General features: G+C 41.8%; 1 protein-coding gene across 3 annotated transcripts in view; it reads right to left on the bottom strand.

Moving 5' to 3' along the window:
* STN1 (STN1 subunit of CST complex) overlaps window positions 1-19094 on the bottom strand; it is a 45062-nt gene that overhangs the window by 5212 nt on the left and 20756 nt on the right. For all 3 annotated transcript variants that reach the window (XM_081268344.1, XM_081268343.1, XM_081268345.1), the window contains 6 exons: window positions 16293-16361; window positions 9965-10126; window positions 8995-9118; window positions 7562-7733; window positions 4051-4173; window positions 1650-1722 (listed from right to left, as the gene is read on the bottom strand). In XM_081268344.1, the coding sequence (XP_081124470.1) occupies window positions 1650-1722; window positions 4051-4173; window positions 7562-7733; window positions 8995-9118; window positions 9965-10126; window positions 16293-16361 (723 nt within the window). The remainder of the gene's footprint in view (window positions 1-1649; window positions 1723-4050; window positions 4174-7561; window positions 7734-8994; window positions 9119-9964; window positions 10127-16292; window positions 16362-19094) is intronic.

Below are 19094 nucleotides of genomic sequence, written 5' to 3' on the forward strand. Positions count from 1 at the left end.
GCCTCCCAAGCTGCTGGGAAACATTGCTCATCTTTAGAAAAACCTCATCAATCCTTTGATGAGAAACACATCAGTGACTGAAGAGTTCAAGTCTGTCTACCAGTCACCCTGATAAGGAAAACCCTAAGCTCTTATTTTATATGAAAGGCCAGAAGTGAAATGAAGGCCCAGGAGGAATGGTGAAATAAATGGCTGACTCTCTCTAGATATATGATGGAATACTGCAGTTAAGACTGTGGCACTTTCACATGTGCCCTGCTGATGACAAAGGACCTCTAGAAGCCAATGTCAGAAGTAAAATACAAGGTGCGGGGCAAGGTAGCTGGTCCCTCAGGGCCACCTAGGACATTAGGTCCTTTTAAGGGATGAAGAGTGGATTTCTTTCCTTTGCTTTACCAGGCTGCAGGTTTTAACCCATTCTGTTCCTAATGTAGGAAAGGAATCTTGGGAGCACCTCCCTCTCCTTCTAGTTGAGGAATCCCAAGAACACTGCTCTCAAATAGTCTCCAGGTGTGAGAAACAGGCTTCTCTTCAACAAAAGGATACCTGTTCTTATTGTTCCAAAAGAAGTGAACTCACTGACTGCATTAAAATCACAGGTTGCTTTCAGTTTATTTTAAGACCTGTTGTCATACCACTCTGGGGTCTGACCTCATCAGGTCCTAAATACCAGGGCGGAAGACCTGGCCCTACTCCACCCGCTGAGTCAGCCTGGACCGGGTCCAGGCCCAGGGATGCCTGAGACGAAAGGCCTGGAAGTGGACTTCTATGGCAAGCAAGGAGGCAGGACTGGGGACCTCAGGTCACTTATAAATCTTTCCACTTCCCTCCTAGCATCACGTGTTGAACTAGGTCAACATTCATTATTAGCATATGTTTGCACAAGTGAACTTTGAAAAGTCACCTTGAAGACTGACCATTTTGTATAGGATTTAAAGATAGGACTAATGCTGCCTTCTCTAACCAGGAAAAGATCATGTTTGTCGTCAGACTAGTTACAGTTTGAAAGTCTAACCACTAGGGGATGACCTAACTCCACTGAAACTATTTTCTAAACCATTTCTTTTGCAAACTTTTGGTTTCCAGAATGACAGAATCACATCATTCTAAACTAAAAAAAAAATTTAAAAACAAAAACTGTAGTGTCTAGAACCATTCCTCCCGACACTGAAAAGCTTGATGTTAGGAGTAAGTAAAATGTCAGGTTTATATTCAAAGACAAGGAGGATGAATGGAACAAGAAATGCAACTCAGAAAGAATATGAGAACCTGCGCGACATCACAAAATCCTGGTGTCCTGGCGAACTGGCTTACCTCGAAAAACCATCTGAGCCGCTCTCCTATTGAGCCTCAACCCTTCCCCTACAGAATGAGAATCCCCAGGGGTGGGACCTGGTCACTGCACCTTTAAAAGGGCCCCAAGGTTGAAACTTTTTACATGGAGCCAAGGTCTGAACAACTGTGCTAGCCCAGTACTCACGTTAGAGGGGACGAAACTAAGGCTCAGAGAGAGTGGGTGCCTTGACTGTCGCCTTTCAAAGTCACTGCTGGGAACAATCCCAGTCTTCTGACCCTCTGTCCAATGCCCTCTGGGAGGGAGCAGCCCCTTCCAGGGCACCCGCACGTCACCTGCACACTATGCCACTTACGACTGGGTTTCTGGCAGTCTTCCTGAATGATCCGGTGGATTTTTTTGTGCAGGTCTTTGTCTTCTCTAGTTACCTATATAGGAAAGATAGTTCAGGAAAAAAATGTTCTTACATAGCACAGCAGTTGTGACATCCAGACTCCCAAATAAGTATGCAGGATAGTTTCTAAAGATTCCACCCCCATCAGCTTCCCTACACTAATGATGTGACTTTTGGTACCTGGCCTAGTGTCAAACCAGTTTTGTTCCTCAGCAGCTCACTGCTCAGGAGGTGGCCAGAGGACATGCCCTTAGAGTGGGTTCACTGGGGCCACGACGGAAAGGAAAACTGGAATTCTGTGTTTTTAAGGGGCTACTTACTAATTGAACATTATATTCATAGCATCTCTCTTATTTGTTATATTTTTGACGGGGGCACAATAATCAGAGTCTCTGATCTCCACCCAGGACTCCTTGCTCTGGGCCCGGACTCCTAACCAAAGGGGAAAACAAAAGAAGAAAACAACTGCCAGGAACAGAGCATATCTAGCCTTCCACTGACACACTGTCTACTCTCAAAGGCAGACATCACCAGGCTTCTTTTCAACCAGTCCAGGGAAAGGGGGAAGCTGCAACTAAATAGGGCTTCATTTTCATGTTCAACAGCAAACCTAATAACAACAACAACAAAAGGTGAAGAAAAGGACGACAGAAGAGGAAGAAATGATGGGGAAAGAGGGAGAGAGGGGAGAGGGGAGAAAATAACACAGACGGAAAAAAGAAAGAAAGTGTGCAGAGAGGTAAGTTTCCACTGAAGAAAGCCCCCTATGCCTGTGGGCCTAACTTAGCGACCCTCAGTTCCCAAGGTGATTGTGATGGCTAAATAAGGTCATGTAAGCCCATGGGCTGGGCTGGACAAGAAGTACTGACATGACAATGATAACCATTTCCCTCAGGCTGGGCCCTGGGAGAAAGGAAACCTTCCCACACACAATGAGTGGAAGAGGAGGGGCGGTGTCAGAGAAGGGGACAAGGGACCTGCTCTTGCTCCATCGCCCCATTCTAACTCACAGTGATTCATAGGAGGAAGTGCCCCAGCCAGGCAACACCTCAGCCTGGGCGGTGGCCTATGGCTCTGTTGTTCCCCAGGAATGGCTGCTCACTACAGATCCTGACAGAGCCCCAGAGCCCCAGGAACATGTGTCTCAGAGGGGGCTTGACCTGAGCTGCCGGCCTGGTGGGACGACCTCCAGCCAACTCCCGGTGCCTCCCCATCCCAACCCACCCTCTCCCACAGGTGGATCAACTCTACCAGAAGCAGCACTGAAAACCAGTCTTGATTTTTAAAACCCTCTGAAATGGGGAATCGGTAGAATAAATCAACATCAGGAAACGTGCTTCTGAGGAAACCTTCCCCTCAGGAATTTCACTCATAAGTAATGACACTGATCTATCTCTAGGAGACTCACACTTTCTGGAAGCCACATCTATGCCCTCAGAAGGCCCATTTTCAGCTGGGCTCCTCCAACACTAAGGGCATACAGCAAGAGGAGGCCTTTTATATCAGGGAGGGAAACCAGGAAGCAGCCATTTGTATATTCCTGGGAGGTCAACTGGCACAGCCTTTAGGGAGGCCAATGGGATTGTGTCACCCAGAAGCTTAAATGCTCACGTCCTTTGCTCCTGGAACTCTTCCTTCAGGAGTTAATTGTACAGAAATACAGACATGAGATCACAGGGACAGCTGTGCAGAAAGGGCCACAGCAGCACTCTCTGTGACAGCAAAAGTTGGAAACACGATAAATGTTCCCTCACAAAGGTATGGACAAAAAAATTTATATCAAGTACCCAAGCATGGAATATCATCAGGGTGTCAGAAAGAATGACGTAGATTCCCAATAATGTGGAAAGGTGTCTGCGAGATGCTATTTTGGTACCAAAAAAAGTTGCTGAGCATTATTAGAGCAGTAGTTCTCAACTGTCCCAGAGGACATTTGGCAATGACTGGAGGCATTTTTGGTTGTCATAATGGGGGAGGTGTCATTGGCAATGAGTGAGGGAAGGTCAGGGATGCAGCTAACCATCCCATCATGCACAGGCTAGTCCCCATGGCAATCACTGGACCAACTTAGTGTTGAGGGTGAGAATTCCTGATTTAGAAGATGATTGCTATTTTTTTTTTTTTTTGGTAAAGTGGAAGAGCTACAGGAGTGTATTAGTGCATCTGTAAATGTACAGGTGAACCTCCAGAAGGATGTATGGCTGTAAGAGGTAGTTCAGGGAAAGGTAAGGATTACATTTACTCCTGACTTAATATACCTCTTTCATGATTTTTTTAAAAAACAATAAGCAGGTATTCATAATTAATAAATATATTAGTAATTGAAACTATGAAGGAAAAATTAAAATTGTGGGTCTCTTACATGGTACAGGTTATTAAAATCACCACTTTTCTGGAAAACGAGTCCTTTTTCCTGTAGCAGCTGAATAGCATTCTTAAATACACTATGAATTGCCTTGGAAGGGGTGTCATTCTTAAACTCCACCTGTATAAATAGGGGAAAAAAAAAAAAAAGAAGAAAAGAAGTAAGGCACTTTCAGGCACCTAAAAGCAACTTCCCAGACCAACTGGTTTGTGAATTTGCCCAACAGGTTTTTAATCTGCTGAGTCAAGATCAAGGCATGTAGCAGCCTAGCAGGAGGGCTAGAAGTTTGCTTTGGCAGGATCACGCTTGATAACTGCTGTATATTTCAGCTGTGATTTGTTTAATTCGGTGATATGGAGTGGAAGACCAGGAAGATACTCTTGCTGTTGGCTGGTCTTTTGTATACACACTGGCTCTTTCCTTCCGCAAGACCAACTGGCAGAAATCGAGCATTGGAGGCCTGGGAGAGTAAAAGCACAGCTTCGGCTGTGAAGCAGGAGGACTCATCTGAAATGGATCTCGGTAAATATAAACAATATGTGATGCTTCCTTTCCAAAAACTTTGCCTCAGCTGACCCAGGGGATTTTTTTCCATCCTGGTTTGAAGACATCAGTCTCAAGGGCAAGGCCTCTCTACTTCTATAAGCCAGCAGTTCTTCTGGACAGGAATCTGTGTCTTTCTTGTCATTTTTGAAAAAGCAATGACAGACTCATCCGATTCAGGAAATGGAAATGGCTCCCAGACTCAAAAGTTGGCTGGCTGCATGTGCTGAGCCTCAGGCTCCAGCCAGGAACTGGGCGGCTCCCTGAAATCTAGCTTCTCTTCACTCCCAAACCAACTCAGTGTTCATCTGGCTGTCAAAGATACAATGGTTTTGCCAGACATGGTGCTGCACACCAGTAATCCCAGCCACTCGGGGCTGAGGCAGGGGAATCCAAGTTCAAGGCCAGCCTGGGAAACTCAGCTTAAAAAACGGGGGTACAGTGGGGTAGGTGAGGATGTAGCTCAGTGGTAGAGCGCTTGCCTAGTCCACAGAGGTCCTGGGCCCAATCCCCAGCGCCATGGGGTAAAAAATGGTTTTGGAAGGTCTGCCTGTCATGTTTCTGGATTTGCTAAGGGCCACAAAGGAAAAAATAGAAAGGGGAAAAATGCTCTCACCTCTCTCCCACCTCTCAGCTAGGGCACCATCACAGTGACTTTTTGTTAAGCTTTTGTTTGTATGAGGAGGGAAAGTGCCAAAGCTCTCAGGTTTCACCATCATTGTAAGCATCTTTAGTCTCCTGGGGATCTGTTAAATGGAATTCAATTTAATGACACTGACCTTCCCAACCAGAGCAATGTGATGGACTAATTCATAATTAATGGAAAAAAAATCGCTTCCAAAGACAAATAAATACGATGCCACAGCCATTCCATTTCAAACATACAGCGTTGGGCAGGCATGATTTTCTGCTCTAAGCTTTTTGAGAACGATAGCACACGAAAATGTCCCCACAGATCATTTTGAATGGAGGAGTCTTCAGTCCTCAAAGAGTGCTTAAGTCTCTGTACTTAATTACAACTACCACAGAAGAGCCAGCTTCAAGTGAAGAATGTGGGCTTTGCTGAGCCTTAAAGTTTCCTTGCAAATATGCTGATAGTCATTAAAAGTCCTAGGAGGTTAATTTGGCTTTGAGCCTCCTCTGAATGATTAAATGGGAAGAAGGTCAATCTCGCTGTCAGGAGACAGCTGGAAAGCTGCAACTGTTTAGAAGCGACCTTGGCAAAGAACAAAGCACCCAGCCGTGACCCTCCCCACCTGGGTGCTTTCTGAAATGATATCCCTCATCTCTCTGCATGAAATCCTGGGTCACTGGGCACACAAGCATGTTGGCAGGAGGAGGTAATTAGGTGCATGAACAAAATCGAGAAGCAGTGGTCATGCCTAGGAGGTCGGGATGGTGACCTGGTTGGTGTCTATTCCACCAGAATCCTGACGAAAAGCTTTGGTTACTTAGCAAAAGTGTGTTCTCAGCAGCCCTGTTGGCAATGGGAGGATTGGAAAACATGTTAGTCCAGAAGGGAGGAGACTGGTTAAATACATAAACCAATCTTCCAGGAGAGGTAACAAGATTATTACACAGGGGCAGATCAGGATGTCCTACTAGGAAAGGACCTGCAAGAACTGCTCAGTGAAAAGAGAGGTCAATTATATGCTGCCATATGAGGGAAAAAGGAGAGACTCAATTACCTACAGTTTATATATCCATCAACTATATTTAGGAGGACATGCAGGAGACTGGCATTGGGGCTTGTCTCTGGGGACAGGGACAAGGTGAGAGGGAGGATGGGAAGAAATCTACTTTTACTTTACTACCTTCTGAGACCACTTGACTTTTTAACAACCATTCATTCATTCCTTGTATCAACAAATAATCACTGAGAATCTGCTTCATCCGGCCCTGTTCTAGGGCCTGGGTTGAGGGCACCCACACAATGCTAGGGATAAAAATCAAAATGAAAAATTTTAAGAGGGAGAAGGTATTTCATTCCATGGAGGGCAAACAAATGCAGTGACATCATAATGTCACAGATCTGAATGTAACAGGGTGGGACAAGTGGTGGTCAGGGCAGATGGCTGGGGGACCAAGGTGATATTTAAACTGAGATCATTCATTTATTTAAAAGTAAATAAATATCAGTCATGTCACAATGAAAACAAACCTAAGAATAGTAATAAAAGGGAAAGCCTAAAACAAGTCTGCAATAATTCAAACACACACCAAACAACCAAACAAGTTCATCTGTTATACTAGAAGTGAAAAAACAGGGACAGATCTCTCCAAGAGCATTACTTTAACATTCCCTGAAATTTTTACTTATAAACCAACTGAATACAACTTTGTCTTTATTTAAAACTCCTAAAACATGTCAGATCAAACCTTATTTTTGACATGCCAAAAAATCCGGGTTCAAGTTCAAGAATCATCTTGCTGATCGATAAGTAATTCTGGGGCTGGAGTTGTGGCTCAGTGGTAGAGCGCTCACCTTGCAAGTGCAAGGCCCTAAGTTTGATCCTCAGCATCACATAAAAGTAAATAAAATAAAGGTATTGTGTCCAACTACAACTAAAAAATAAATATTAAAAAAAAAAGTAATTCTGGATGCAAGATAATGACCTCCCTCTCATCTCCTTCTCCCTCATTTGGCTTCTGCTTAGATGAAATACCCATCTCAGTGAGTACTAACAACTAGGTGCTATGACCTGAGCCTATTATTATCTTTTTCAACTCAAAGATTAAGGGCAATGAGATTAAGTAAAGAGGTGGAAAGGACAGGTCTAGCCTCATTTCAAATTGTTAGTGGTCAGTGACCTTTCCAGAATAGAAACAGCATGTGCTGGAAGGGTGACCTCTGCCCCTGGGTCCACCCTGTGATTCTTAACATCACAGTCATGTTCACCCACACCCTTCAGCTGCAGACTTGGGGCAGAGGCCCAGAACTGTCACATGGGCACGTGGCACTCACTTGGTTGGAGCAGGTGCTGTGAATCACGGGCTGATTGGCAAAAGTCAGCAAAGATGGCACCATTTCCAGCTCCTGCTGGTAAAAGGTTTTCACTCTCTTCTCCACGAGGAACTCTTTGATTTTTTCACTCAGCAAACACGTGAGACTGGTAAGGTCTTGGGCTTCTGGATTGCTGCCAGGAGAAAGTTTTTAAAAATCCCTGAAGAAAACCATCACCTTTGTTCCTTTTTGGTGTGCACAAGGCAGAAAATTAGGTAGAAGATGCAATATTATATTGAGACTTGTTTTTGACATAGAGGTACATACAGTGAATACTGTGTGGTTGCTTAAAATTATGAGAACCAGGGTTGGACATGTGGCTCAGTGGTAGAGCAGTTGCCTAGCACATATAAGGTCCTGAGTTCAAACCCCAGTACATCAAAAAAAAAAAAAAAAAAAAGATTATGAGAATTAAAAAAGACATTCATGGTAGACTAAGAAAAATGTCAAGCTTCAGAAGAAATGAAACCTATATGGCTTTATTTTTGTAAAAAAAAAAAAAGGAAAGGACAACCTACAAAACATATATGTGGCATTTATGCTTATGCATGCACAGAAGAAAAGAGTCTAAGAGGAAACAGCTGCCAGGAACAGTGGCAACCTCTGGGGAACGGAACTGAGGGGACAATTTCTACTTTATACATTCTAGAGTTTGCACATTTCAGAAAACATAATTCCTGAAATTCACAAGTTAAAAAAAAATTAAAGGAGGGCTGAGTGTAGCACAGCAGTAGTAGAGTGCTTGTCTAGCATGCATGAGACTGTGGGTTCAAATCCCCAGTATCACAAGAAAAGAAAAGAAAAAGAAAGGGGCCATAGTAAAAAGTCCGCCTTTCTCTTCTTCTCCCATCCTGCCCCAGCCTGCATCCTCTCCTGGTTCTCTGTATTTCTTCCCGTACACTAGCAAATATCCATATATTCTCATTCCTCCTGGGGTTGGCTTTGTTTTGTCGCATACCTAAAGGAATAAAATCATCCCTGGTGGAAAACAACTGCCGTAGGTTTTTTTGCAGGATTTGGGTTATGATGTACTATGGTACAATACTTTGTGATGTGCCTCAGAGCAGTTTTCTTCATGTTTCTTACCCTGGGGTTGGTTGAGCTTCTTGGATCTGTGAGTTTATAGGTTTTCACAGCTTGGAAAATTTCAACCATTATTTCTTCAAATATTTTTTTTCTGTGCTCTTCCCTCCACTCCTTCAATGATTTCAATTATACGTCTATTTTCCTGACTTCCCTCTGCAGATGAGGAAATGGAGGTGTACGGAGGTGAGAGCCCCACAGTGCTCAAGTGGAAGCTTCAGGCCTGGCCCAGGCCCACCCCAGCCTCTGGCTCCTACTGCTCAGTTGCACTGCTGCTGACTCACCCCTGACAGTGGTAAGACCCAACTTACCCTCCTGCTGCTTCTTCCTCTAGAGCTGGACTGTGGAAGGGCTGGTCATAAACTCTCCTGTAGAGAGTGGGCAGCTCAAGCATTCTTGCAATTTGAATTTTCCACACTGGATCATCCACTTTGTCTAATAAGGCCAGGGAAAAAAATGTCAGAAATTACACTGAGATCAGTTCTTTCCCATGTCCACGCTACTACAAGGACAGCAGTCTAGATGCACTCCCAGCCTTCCTGTGAGGGTGAAGGCAGTGTCCCATCATAGGGACAGCCAGGGAGCAGAAGGAGACTACAAGGAACATTGGTACAGATTCATCTGACACTCTGGAGGACCACAGGGGCTAAAAATCAGCCAGGGGAGATAATGCAGGACTGTCCTATTTCTAATTAGCTGTTTTCATTTAAAGTCAATGGACTTGGCCAGGCATAGTGGCACATGCATGTAATCCCAGCAGCTTGGGAAGTTGAAGCAGGAGGATCAAAAATTTGAAGCCAGCCTCAGCAACTCAGCCAAGGAACTTAGCAACTTAGTAAGAACATCTCAAAAAAAAAAAAAAAAAAAAAAAGGCTAGGATGTAGCTCACTCCTGTGTTCAATTCCCAAATAAACAAACAAAAGTTAATGGACTTAATGGTGTTCAGGAAATTTCCATCATTTTGAAGAATATGAACTCTGCCCTAATGGATTGACACTTGAATTTCAAAGTTTTTTGGAAACGACTATGTTATTAAAATAAACTTGCCAACTATATATAGCCAATAATTTATTTTCTTTCCTAATTTACTTATTATTAACTTTTTTCCAAATAAAATTGTGAAGTGCTGCTTTTCTAAAAAAAAAAAAAAGCATATTATACAATATAACATTAGAGTGAAATCTTCTGAACTTTTTGAAAGTTAGACTTTCAGCTAAACAAGAGTCTTCTGGACTCACTCCCAGAATAACAACCAATTTGACAAAAACTTCTTGTGCTTACAATAAGCAGTGGCACGAATTTCTCGCTCTTCTCTGTATGTGCGGACGTAGCCTCTGATTCGGATAATGTCCCCAAGTTCTACCTTGGTTCTCTGCTCAATGGTCTCTTGAAGCTTCTTAAGCCGTGAGGTCAGACTCAGCTCACTTGCTGCACTTGGACCAGCTGCAGTGTGAAGGGGGCAGGAGAGAGAGAGGTTTAACGCCATCACTCCACCACACTGCGGACAAAGTTCAAGAGCAAGACCCACACAGCACATTTATTCTCCTTCTGATCAGTTGCTATACTATAGGAAATCCTTGTAACCTTTGAAATCCTCAACTGAACAGTAGAGGTATAAGATATAGCTGCAATTATTCAAAAGCAGAGAGAGGGAGTCTGGACAGGCCAAGTAGGCAAGCTCCAGGGCAGTCCCGAGGCCTTCTTTCCCACCTCTGCAATGCCAGCAGTCAGGGCTCTACAGGGTCCTGAGTGTGATTCCAGGGGCAACAGCTCTAAATAACCCTCTAAGGTGTCCCTGCAAACAACTGTCCTACCTCAGTGCTCCACATCCCAACCCCTCACCTTTCATTCATTCTCTTACACACTCACTCACTCATTCTCATACAACTCAAGAATACACCCTTAAGGGCTGGGTGTCGTGGCACACACCTGTAATCCCAGCAGCTCAGGAGGCTGAGGCAGGAGGATCTTGAGTTCAAACCCAGCCTCAGCAATTCAGTGAGGCCCTAAGCAACTCCATGAGACCCTGTCTCTAAATAAAATATAAAAAAGGGCAGAGCTGTGGCTGAGTGGTGAAGCACCTCTGGGTTCAATCCCTGGTAATGTCATGGTGAAAAGAAGCCAATGCACACTCAATCCTAAATAATCTCTACCCCTCAATTTTTTTTTTAATTTCCAAACCATGTTAGTTAGTTAAAAGAATAGCCACGGATGTTCAGGTAGACAGGTGCTACTCTAAAACCTTTTCAATGTATCAGCACATCCAATCCTCACAACTACTCCCACATATTACTAGCCCTATTTCAGAGAAAGAAACTCAATCACACAGAGTTCAAGCAACTTTTGCCCAAATGAAGCTGCAGCTTAGTTGCTGGCTGCAGAGCCTTCTCACTGATCCTTTATTCTCTGTTGCTATCCCAAGAGGTTCCTACATTTTCCACAGTCAGAGTTGATTGGTGTAAAAGATTGTATGTTCTGCCAGGCGAGGTGGTGCACATCTGTAATCCTCAGCAACTTAGCAACTCAGAGAGACCCTGTCTCTAAATAAAATACAAAAAAAGGGCTGGGGATGTGGCTCAGTGGTTAAAGCACCCCTGGGTTCAATCCTGGTACCAAAAAAAAAAAAAAAAAAAAAAGATTGTATGTTCTGTTTTTCTACCAATTCCAAATAGGACAGTCCTGCATTATTCCCCCTGGCTGATTTAGTTGCAAGTCTCAAGGACAGCCACTATGGTCCTGCAGAGTGTCAGATGAATCAGTACCAATGCTCCTTCTAGTCTCGTGTATCCACACAATCTACAGAACTCAGCATTTTAATGAACAATATAGCATTATCTCGCTGATATGCTAGTTTATTTTACTAGTCTCACTAAATAGCCCCTCCCTTTAAAAATATTTCTTATTTTGGTGGAACTGTGGATTAAACTCAGGGCCTCATGCACAGTAGGCACTGAGCTACATTCTCAGCCCCTCATTTTTATTACTTTTGTATCACTAGCATTGGGAGGGGGGACAATATAGGCTAAAGGTCAGCATTTGACTCCTGGAGTCAGAAGGACCTGACTTGAATCTCAGTTTACCTGTTGTTAGCTGTGTGACCTTGGGCAGGTTGCTTAACCTCACTGTCTCTTCTTCTCCACTCATACATCTCTTGTTTCTTCAATTATGAACTGGGGATAATGGTAGAGTACCCCATGCATCAAGGTATTGTGTATGATCTAATTTAACCCTTAACACAATGCCAGAATATCAGAAATAATTAATGTGTGGTATTTGCGATAATAATTCAGATCTCTAGACAAATTATTTTCTTTGGGGTCTTTCATTGGGGATTACTGGATAAAAAGTGTACAAACAATGTACAGTTCATGGCATATTGTCAGAATGTTTGCCAGAAAAAAGTCTGGCAAACCCCAGCCACTCTGCCTTGACATGATGTCACCAGTGACGCACGTGCACGTCCTCACGGCTCCGACGCCGGCTTCAGTCACTGGGGCCTCTAGTGCTTCAATCAACACATCATGACTCCGTGAAGTTTTATTTTATTTAAATCACAAGAGTGGCTCTGTGTTTTTATGTGAGATGATCTCTTCTCTGTATTTCTTTATAGATCTGCCCTTTATCTCTTCAGCTTTTGTTAGTTCCTATTAAATCTCAGGGAAGGATTATCAGTGATGTTTATTACATGCACTCTCCTCTCTCCATTGTTTTCCTTTTTATGTTTAGGGGACTTCATTCTACTGTATAATACCTTGAAAAGATCTTGATTTGTGAGAACATCCCTCTTGTCATTCATGATAGCAGCCAGGGACTTATGAGAGCTTAATGTGTTTATTGGGATAAATATACAACTCTGTCTTCTTTGGGTTGTTCGGTGTAAGCTACAAGACAGCAATCAAGGTGAACTCTTTTTAAATACTGTTATCTACCTGAGGCAACAACATTTGCTAAATACTGATTTATTTCTACTGTCATATTATTTCTGGGTTTTATTCTTTTTTTTTTTTTAAAGAGAGAGTGAGAGAGGAGAGAGAGGAGAGAGAGAGAGAATTTTTAATATTTATTTCTTAGTTCTCGGCGGACACAACATCTTTGTTTGTATGTGGTGCTGAGGATCGAACCCGGGCCGCACGCATGCCAGGCGAGCGCGCTACCGCTTGAGCCACATCCCCAGCCCCTCTGGGTTTTATTTATTCTAATGGTGTTTCTAAAATGGAGCAAATCTCTCTTTTGGTCTCTGAATCAAATTTTTCTGCTTTTTGACCTAAAACAATTTTGAAACCATGACTTTGTAACAAGCAGAGGCATTAATTTTGACACATTTGCCATACCCAGGGAAACCAAGGGAGAGCAGGGACCTTGCACACGCAGTAACCAACACCTAGGAGATTAAACACACTTGGTAGTAGTGTTGCTCAGCTTACTGGGTTTCTCTTCAGAAAACATCCAAGAATAACTTCCCAGAAGGCTTCTCCTCCACCCATTATTTACTTATTTATTTATTATCCCCAGGCCGCCTTCTTCTTGGGCTGAGTTTTAGAGGTATTTATAAATTTCATTGCCCATTACACAGACATTATAGGTGACATAATAAAAAAAGGCTTCGTATAGCACCACTGAAATTATCAGGCTGACAGTTGGTCTGCGAAAAAGAGGCCCAGCTCTCACTGCAAGGGTGAGCCAAAGTGCCAAGAGAAGGCTCCAGCATGTAATTTAATGAATGTAATGAGACGGCTGGAGCCTGACAGAATTTCATTTTAAATAGTCTATTCCATCTTGAACGATAAATCCCCTTTAACATTCTAATACTAAAGGCCAAGCTTTCTTAACTTTGCTCATAAGCAAAGCACATTCAATGTGACATTTATGGGAGCTAACATTATATTCTTATGCTTTAATTAAGTGGAACATGACTAATTTTGACTTAGACTAAATTTTGTTTTAAAAAATGTCTTCATTGGCCACTTTCCAATGGAAAGCTTTTAAACTTTGGGCAATTAAATTAAAAGGAGAGAATGGGCAAATTGGGAACAATTTAAAAACATCACTTCATGGGTAATATGATAAGAATCATTTTTAGGGTTTCTCTGGATACTCTTATCCTCTCTATTTGCAATTTCAAATTAAGGCTACTCTCAATTCAGCTATTCACAGATATTTTTAAAAACTTACTCTCAATATTCTTAGTATTACATTAGCCATTTTATTAATCTAAAAATTACTAAGTGTAAGAATTATATAATATTCCTGATGATGCCATTTCTTACTAGAGTTAATTTTTAAAAACTAAAATAATATTTAAAACCATTATCCATAGACCAAATCCATTTACAACCTGCTTTTATAAATAAAGTTTTATTGGGACACAGTTGTGCCATTGTTATGTATTATCTATGGTTGCTTTTATATTAAAATGGCAGTATTAAGTAGTTTGACCTAAAGTATATGGTCCACAAAGTAGGAAGTATTTATTGTCTGGACCTTTACAGAGAAAGTCTGCTGACTCTCCATCAAAATCAAGTAATATATACCTTCTGATTAAAGATTGTGACAACATCCATAAATCTACAAATGATATCAGTACTGCTATGATTTGAATGTTTTTGATCCCTTCCCAAACTCATGTTAGAAACTACAACTATATTAGTCAGCTTCCCATCACTCAGAAGAAATACCTAACAGACCATTTATGAAGGAAAGAGGTTTATTTTGGCTCATGGTTCTGGAATTTTACGTGCAAGATCAGGCAGCCTCATTGACTTCTGGTGAGCAGTGCATGTCAGAGTGAGCAATCATGCATTGAGTCAAAAAACAAAGCAAGGGAGACACCTGGGTACATAGTCCCTTTGAGGGCATGTCCCCAATGACCTAAAGACCTCCCCCTGGCCTCACAGCTTATGGTCCACAGCACCAGGATCAGGCTTTTATGCATTGGTCTTTGGGGGACATTGATCCAAACCACAACAGCAACATAACCCATGTTGGGAGAGGGCCTGGGAAGGGTTAGGTTATGGGGTTAGATTAGCAGAACTGGATTAATGCCACTGTCAAAAGGATTCTCTAGTTTGCTCTTCTGCCATGGGAGGAACCGTGCTCCTCTCCCATGGAGGACTCAGCACTCAAGGTGCCACCTCAAAGTGGGGACTAGCCTTTACCAGATGTCAAAACCTGTCAGCACACAAAGTTTAGATTCCCCAGCTTCCAGAACTGTGAAGAATAAACTTGTTTTCTTCTTAAATAAATTACCCAGTTTCAGATACAAAGTAGTAACAGCACAAAACAAACTTAAGAAAATACCCTACATACATGAAAATCCAGATATTTGATTGTCTTACGAGTTTATTTTTTACCTAAAAGATAATCTGCATAAAAACCTGTTATCCTCTTAAATTTATCTGCAGAGCTCATTGATTTAGATGTTTCCAAATTAGGAATGAAAATGCCAAAGTTACGTGAAACTGATGGCCAAATCCTAAATGTATTTATATCAGGAAACTAAGCAAATGAGCACACCACTGCTCGGTACAGTCAAAGTAGGAAGTTGAGATTTTGACATCTATTGGCAAGGAGGAAGGAAGAAGCCACTGCAAGCATCACACACCTCTTGACATGTATAACACAAGTCACTAAACAGCCCCATGTGCAGGGCACCATGCTGAATCATGTTGTAAAACAGGAAAACCAAGAGGCCAGTTTCTGTACCTTCTCTAAAGCCAAAAATGATCATGAGTAAAGCATGATGCAGTTTAAATATTATGAGCTTAACTTTAAAAATTATTCCAGAGGGAGCCAGGTGCAGTGGCGCACACCTGTAATCTCAGCGGCTTAGAGGCTGAGGCAGGAGGATCGTTGAGTTCAAAACCAGGTTTAGCAACTTAGTGAGGCCCTAAGCAACTCAGTGAGACCCTGTCTCTAATAAAATATTTTAAAAAAAGGGCTAGGGATGTGGCTCAGTGGATAAGTGCCCCTGGTTCAATCCCTGGTATGGGGGAAAAAAATTATTCCAGAGAGCTGGGGGTGTAGCTCAGTGACAGAGCGTTCTCTTAGCATGCAACAGGACTTGGGTTTGATCCGCAGCACCATAAATGTTATTTCAGTTATAGTCAATGTGTTCAATACACAATTTTAAAGTTGTTTTGCAGTTTATATTATTTAGTGGCTATCTTCCAAAGGAATCTCATTTTAACAACAAGAATTTCTATCTGGCATTTGTTTGACTGGGTTAGAAATTTCAAAAAATCTAGATCATGGTAGAACAGAATTGAGAGGCAACCACATAAGAGCAGGGGCCTTGAAAACTTTGGTCTTGACTTACATAGTAGATACCAGCGTAAAAACAAACCACTAAATTCCCCAGGATCTGTTCTGTATTCCTACAGCTTAGGAGGAAGTGAGCACCAAAAAGATGGGAGAAAGAGAAGCCATGCCCTTGACCAAGGTGCCAGTTTTCAGAGCAGCAAAAGCCCTGGGTACAGTGCTTCAAATCCATCCCTGTAATTCACAGAAGATCAATGTGAATATTTAGCCCTGTAGCCACTTTCCAGTGATGTGCTTTGAGTAAAATCCACTGCTTAGCTGAAAAGCGAAGGAACACGACAAATAAAATTACCTGACGAAGACTCGGGATGGCTCGACTTCTTCCAGCAGATACAGTTTATTACTCCAGTGCTGTCGTCCACTGCAAGAGAAGTGTAAACGGGCAGAGGAGCAACGAGGACAGGGCTGGTGAGTGCACATGTCATTACAGCATTCAGCCTTACTGAAAGATGACATTTTTCAATAGCCAACAGGGGCAAATCCCCTTATCAAACTCTCCCTCTATCTTTAGAAACAATCTCTCGCCATACACCAGCATGAACTGCTTGCCTGTGCACGTGAGCACAACACACAAGCCCAATGGGATGCATCCAACATTTCGATTATTTTACCTCGAGGGCGCTGTGTCTAGTCTACACCTCTCTGCTAAAAGTGGCATCCTTAGGAAGCCCTGTGCAAAACTCTCAATCACTGCCCACACACAACATTAGCCTTTTTTGCCCTGCTGCAAGCAGAAGCATCACGTGGTCTGTGGTCAGGGGCATGCAGAGCAGTGCCTCTGTCACCACTTCTCTTTGACTAGCATGCTGACTTCCCAAAACAAAGCATTCCACATCACTTGGCCTGGGTTTCTCTTTGTGGAAGGGCTGCTGTCCCGCCCTTAACCCTGTAGGGGGTGTAAGGAAAGCCAAGCATGTCCCAGAGGGCAGACTTTTATTTCCATAAGATAAAATAATTATATCTTGTTCACAAAATCCATATTGGTCTGACTTATTTTATTCCTGATTGTGGGGTGGGGGGAGTCAGACAATTTCCATGGTATTGGATTTGTAACTGTAGAGAAATATGGATGTTTGCTTGGGAAGATAGATGATTTTTCTTTATCTAATTTTTGACAAATTCAGAAGAGAAGTTGTTAAATATGGGCTCAGGGGGACCTCATGATTTTTAAAAAAATCATCAAGTAGTTTGTTGTAAAAGCATATGTAATATATAGAAGAAATATAAATAAAGCAAAAATGTTTTATTGCTAGCTTAAATCTCTGTTGCAATATGCTGTAAATACTTCTCAGATGGGTTTCATTTTGTTAAATTTTCTTAAGATAAGAAGATACGGGTGAACACTTTCACCCGGAGCTTCCAGCTGGTAGGAAACACTTTTTAAAGCAGAACCTAAAAATTAGAACTCATTTGAAAAAAACAGTCTGATATGTTTGCTAACCTAAAAGCCAGTAATGGATGGCAATTTTCCAGATGACTGGGTTGGTGCTTTATATGTAAAGAGCTCATATAAATTAATAAGAAAAAGACCAAGACCAGAAAAAAAACTTCCCAATAAGTATATGTCAGTGTGCTAAACTCACTAATTACCATCTTTTAAAAAGCAAGTTTAAATAATCTCTCATTTACTAGATTGACAAATATTAAAATACTGATATTCTTATATGCTGTTAGTACCAAATTTCTAAAGAGCAAGCTTGGAGGAATTCATCAGATTTTGAAATGTGTATGTGTACACACACACACACACACACACATGATTGATTTGGCAATTACTTCCAATAAATTGAACTGAAGAGGAAAAAAAGAACAAATACACGGATGTATACATCTTGTATAAGTCTATTGCTCACTCCAGTATGGTTTGTAATACTGAAAACTGGAAATAACTAAATGTTTATAAATAGGCAATTGATTAAATAAACTAGAATAACATAGTATATGAAAATAAAAAGTTATGGGCTGGGGGTGGAGCTAAGTGGTAGCATGCCTGCCTAGCATGTGTGAAGTCCTGGGTTTGATTCTTGGCACCACATATGACTAAATAAAATAAAGGTCCATTGACAACTAAAAAAATATTTAAAAAAAAGAGAGAATAAAGATTATGAGAAATTATATGTTCACTGCTATTAAAAAATATACATGCTTCCCTGTCAAACAGAAATCTTATGTCCTATAAATCTTATGAATAATCTAACTTATGTAAAGCATTAAACAGTGTATTTTAACAGAAATTATTTTCATGATATTAAATGCTAAGAGCAGCATCTTTTGGATATGGAGAAGGAATCCCATATTCCATATATACATTAATTATAATTCTAATTTCAAAATCTTTAAGAAGATAAAAACATGCATATGTAACAGTGCTAAGGAAATAAGGCATTTCTAGATTCTTCAACATTAGCAACACTCTAGGAATATCGGGGAAGATGTTCACTAAAACACTAACATTGTTTTGTTTAATTTATGTATTTTACATGAATTTTATGTACTTCGTTAAAATCTTCTCATTTTAAATTTTATTTTTTAATGAGTAAATATCAAAAAGAAGCAAAAAACAAAAAAAATCAAGAGAGACATTTTGAGTTGGAAAAAAAAATGTATGACCCCTATAGGATCGCCACTTCTCTAGCCAATTGAAAAATCTTGATTTATAATGAAAAGTCAAAGAATTAGCAGATGAGTATTATTCTAGTACATACGACATCATTCTGGTCTTGTCTTGAGCTTGAGTGGCTGCCAGGTGCTCTGTACACCACATGCACTGCTACCAAACCCTCCCTTCCCTGGCTTGTGACCTCTTCTAGCAGATTCCATGCCAGTCCCCAAGGCCTGCTGCTGAATGCCCTGGAAGAGGAGCATGCTGGCAGTGTGGCACAGTGTCCTCCCCAGGAATGAGTCAGTGTGGGCAGAAATACCCCCAGCACAGGCCTGCGGTGAGTCAGGGAGAGCAAGCCCCAGGATAGCAGGGAGTGGCGGCCTGGCAGGTGGCCCGAGAGCCAAACTGGGCCTGAGGACAGAAGGGAGAGAAGCAGTGCTCCACTCGAACAAGCCACACAAGAATTAGAGTTGCCAAACAAAACACAACCCA

Source organism: Spermophilus citellus, assembly GCF_964194105.1.
Source record: "Spermophilus citellus genome assembly, chromosome: 15".
Taxonomy (NCBI): Eukaryota; Metazoa; Chordata; class Mammalia; order Rodentia; family Sciuridae; genus Spermophilus; species Spermophilus citellus.